Source organism: Microtus ochrogaster, unplaced genomic scaffold, assembly GCF_000317375.1.
Source record: "Microtus ochrogaster isolate Prairie Vole_2 unplaced genomic scaffold, MicOch1.0 UNK140, whole genome shotgun sequence".
NCBI classification, from domain to species: Eukaryota; Metazoa; Chordata; class Mammalia; order Rodentia; family Cricetidae; genus Microtus; species Microtus ochrogaster.
The window spans coordinates 6,967-11,351 of NW_004949238.1; the positions used below are offsets into that span (position 1 = coordinate 6,967).

General features: G+C 44.7%; 1 protein-coding gene across 1 annotated transcript in view; it reads left to right on the forward strand.

The window, feature by feature from the left end:
• Positions 1-4,269: 4,269 nt before the first annotated feature.
• Positions 4,270-4,385, forward strand: part of Atp10a (ATPase phospholipid transporting 10A (putative)) — a 94,927-nt gene continuing 94,811 nt past the window's right edge. Inside the window, exon 1 of the mRNA XM_005371929.3 lies at positions 4,270-4,279. Within this exon, the coding sequence (XP_005371986.3) occupies positions 4,270-4,279 (10 nt within the window). The remainder of the gene's footprint in view (positions 4,280-4,385) is intronic.

A 4,385-nucleotide genomic window follows, 5' to 3' on the forward strand; every position in this document is an offset into this window, starting at 1 on the left:
GTCCAAGTGTGGATGCTGTGGCACATGCAGAAGAGGTCCTGCATCTTTTCCTTCTGCAATACTTATGGCCTATTGAGACCGCTTCTACCAAGACTCGCTAACCCTGCCTCCTTGATCCAGCTGTGTGAGATAACCCTGCCTTCTTGATCTACCTGTATGTAATAATCCTGCTTCCTTATGTTTCTGTGTGCAAAATAACGCTACCTCCCTGTTTTGCTGTGTGCAATAACCCCGTCTCCCTTGTTCCAACTCTCTATAACAAACATGCCAAGCTTCCACAGTGCCGTGGTTTCTCCAGTAGAGAACATAGCCCATCCAATCCCAGCTTTTCTCTTTGTCTGGGTCTCTTTGCTTTCTCACTAACTCTGGAGGTGGTGTAAGCACTCAGCAGACTCCTAGGAAGAAACTGTATTTGTTTTCTTACAGCATTATGCTGTGGGATTTCTTTCTGGATGCTGTGGATTTGTGTTGCTCTCATTGGTTGATAAATAAAACTGCTTTGGCCTATGGCAAGTCAAGATTGAACAAAGCAGAAAATCCAAGCAGAGATGGGTAGAGTCTGGGAGATGCCAGCCAGCTGCCAAGAAAGCAAGAGAAAGAGAAAATGAGGTAACGCCATGGCCACGTGGCAATACATAGATCAACAGAGATGGGTTAATTAAAGTTGTAAAAGCTAATTAGTAAAAGCCTGAGACATTGACCAAACATTTATAAGTAATATTTAGCCACTGAGTGGTTATTTGGGAACTAGCGGGTGGGAGAGAAACCTCTGATTTCAGTATTAGGGGTTAAGCCCTGGAGGTTGTACAAGCTGAGGAAATTATAACCCCACTCCAAACTATATTCAGAAACATCCCCCCCAGAGGGAGGGGGGCCTCATTCAGTTTGCAGGAAAGTTCTTTCCAATTCCCAAGGTAGTGGTGGAGCTGATCACATATCTTGTTGGATCAAACAAGTGTGATGTTGACATGAAAAAAATAAAATAAAAACAAAAACAGAGAGAAGCTACTAAAGCATCATAGAGATGGCCACACAATTCTATACAGAGGGAAGGGGCATTTCCATTCACTAGGGGTAAGGATGGCTTCATCACTAGCATTAAAAGGACTGGTTGGCCAGGAAAAAATGTGTAGGGCACTGTTGTGGCTTGAGTGTGAAATATCGTTCATAGCTTCACGTGTTTGAACACCTCATCTGATAGCACCATCTTTGGAAGCTTTACTGGGTGAAGCCTCACTGGAGAAAGTGGTCTATTGTGGGGCAGGCCCTGGAGGCTCATAGCTCAGCTCCTCTCTCTGTCTGACATCCTTCTGCACCCAGACTGTGGACACAGTGTGTTCCGTCACCTCACGCACCTCACGCTCCAGCTGACTTCTTTCCCCTGCCATCATGACCACACCCCTTTACAAACCATGAATCAAAATTAAAAACAAAAATCTTTTCCTTTAGTTGTTTCTCATCGGGTATTTGGTCAAAACAGGAGGAAGAGTAATGTTCTCCTTGTTCATGTTGTGGCATGAAAATACGCATCAGATGGTTTGGACATTTTCTGTGTTTAAGGAAAATGCTCTGGACTCCCCTTGCAATAAAGGAAACAAGGAAACTAGAAAACACCACAAACAGTCCACTGGCACCAGATGCTTCCAGAGCGCGGCCCAGAGCCATCAGGCTTGTTTAATGCATCACGCCACGAGGGCAAGAGAAGTGTATAGGGTGTGCAGGGAGGGAGGCAGGGAAGAGATCATCACTTGATACAAAATTATGCACAAGGGAAAACACAGAGAAAGGTTTCTAGTTTATGTATAAGTGTTCCCACAGGGTAGCTGGCCAGAAAGGGAACAAAGAAAAGTAAAGAGGATGTATGCGGATGAACTCACGGGTTGTGTAGATTGGGCATCCAAGCAAGGTCCTGGCTTAGTCCCTGTGGACCCTAAGGAACCAGCGTATTTTGAGAACTCCTCACTTCCCGAGGAACAACCAGATTGTGTTTGAAAGCTCATGGAGTTTGCAGGCAGTCTTGATATAGGTATCACTTCACTCTCCTGGGCTGGACTGTTTCCTTGGAAACAGTAATTTATCCTATTTATCCTGGGTGTTGAGTGTCACCTAGGAGTGCATAACTGTGTTCTTTAAGCAGTTCAATCTGCCCTCTTCTTGGACTGGGAAATTTGGCCTCCTAGCCTGCTTCCCAAGAAGCTAAGGGCCCTCATGTCTGCTTGACCTCTGGGACCTTGCATAGAGCTTTCTCGCTTCACTCTGGAGTATCCAGCCCTTCTCATTAGTTTGTTTTGTTTTGTTCTTTGAGTTATGGTCTTGCCCTGTAGCCTAAGCTGGGCTCAGACTCAGTAGCCTCCTGTATCCGTTTCTTCATTGGCTTTAGACATGTGCTTCTATGGTCAATTTTCCTACTCATCTCGGTGTATTGCTTCTATAGCACATGTATTAGAAAATAATTTAGGAATGTGATTTTCTTCCCTATTTTTACTTACTTATTTTTAATTAGCATGTACAAGTTTTACCTATTCACGGGGTAGCATCTGATGTTTCAATAATAAATATATCATGTTCAGAGGGAGTATATGGATCTCATCCACGTATCACTTCTTTGTGGTGGGGAGTCCAATCTGTTCTCCTAGCATTTTTGAAGTGTGTGTCGCCATCATCCAGAGTCAAACAGCTATGAAGTAGAAGATAGAATCCATTTCTCTTGTCTAATTGTAGCATAGCCCATATCTACCCAACTCTCCCTCTTCCAGCCTCCCCACCAGCTTGTGTCTGCCGCTCTCCACTCTGCCTCTCTGAGCTCCTCCACCTTTCTCAACTGGTGGTGTCCACTTTTCCTCTTTTCTCTCTCTGTGAGGTCAGCTTTTAAGGATTCCACGTGAGATCAGAAAGTGCATTTCACGCTGATAGTTTAAACGGTGGTATTTTTAGTACCTTTGGAAGGCTCTGTTCAGAGGAGCCATGGCAAGCTCCGTCTTTGACTGTGTCTGATTTCGTGTTGGATTCTGAATAAGTTAAACGCACATGGAATAGATGTTTGATGTGTGGTAGAAGGAAGATCCATCCTGGGTGTTACACAACACGTTTGGCTCAGGTTTTTGCTATGGCTCTTACCCATCCCATTTCAGTGCCGGGTTCTCACCTACGTGATTTTAAAGATATGTTGCTCCTGTAAATGTCTATGTGATGATTCATTTTCCAGAGTGCTGGTGTTGGGTGCTTTAATGCAAGACCTCTCAACCCAGGCTGATTCTGACGCCCAGGGGACATTTGGCAATTTCCACAGTTGGCTTCTGTAGTGAGAGGGGAGAGTGCTGTTGTCTTTTAAATGCATGGGTGCTGCTTGGTGTCCTGTGATATGCAGTCAACTGCTATCGGCCTCCCAGCTACTGGGGAGGTCAAGGCAGAAACATGACAAGTTCAAAGCCAGCCTGGGTAACTTAGTGAAGCTCCGTCACAAAGTGAAAAGTAGAAAGAGAGGCTGTATCTCAGCAGTGGAGTACCATTTAAGATGCGTGAGGCCTGAGCTTAATGTATCCAGTATTGGGAATCAGTGGACATGGGGTGGTGGGGAAGGCAGAACTAAGTACCTGGCTCAGAACGTCAGCGGTGCTGTGAAGCTGTGGAACCCTTTAAAGCTGTTTCCTCTTATTCTGGGCTTCCGATTTCCCTGCTTGCCGAGGAATGAGAGCTTATAGCATTTAAGTAATTTTCATAATGTTGTTTTCTGCTTCTTTCTGGCTCTATCTCTTTATTTCTGCTTCTTTGTTTCTCTGTTTTCCTCTCTTTAAAAAAAAGCACACATGCCCATATAATACACTTATTTGCCCATCATCTGAAGGTAAATCCCATGAGAGGATTTCTTACTCTAAATGCTGGGGCCCCTTTCACTACTTACTTCATGAGACTCTGTATCGCAAGAGATCACAGACAAGGTTGAAAGAGAGCAGAGGCAGTTTTATTGGGCAGCAGATGAACGTTGTAATTTGGGAGCCCAATCTCAAGGGGACCAAACCAGCATCCACTTAGAAATCGTGGATATGGGCTTCATCAGGTCTGCAGGTGGACCCGGATGCTGGTCGGATGGTTGTACCTTCTGTGGATCTATGAGAGCTCAGCATCCAGGATGAACTGAACTTAGCAGCTGTTCTCCCATCCTGCACTGGGTCGTCAGACTCTGGAAGATTGCTCCCTGTGATGTGAATTCCATTTCTGACATGTCTGGTGGTAGTCTCTCTCATGCCGGTAAATTCCTATGATCCAACAATGGCTTATTGTGAGTATTTACCCCCTCACAATTCTGAAGGCATTTGGATTTTTAGCTTTCTGAATTTTTATTTTTTTGTCTCAAAGACTTGTTCTGTTTGCTTAAGAAGGCCTAT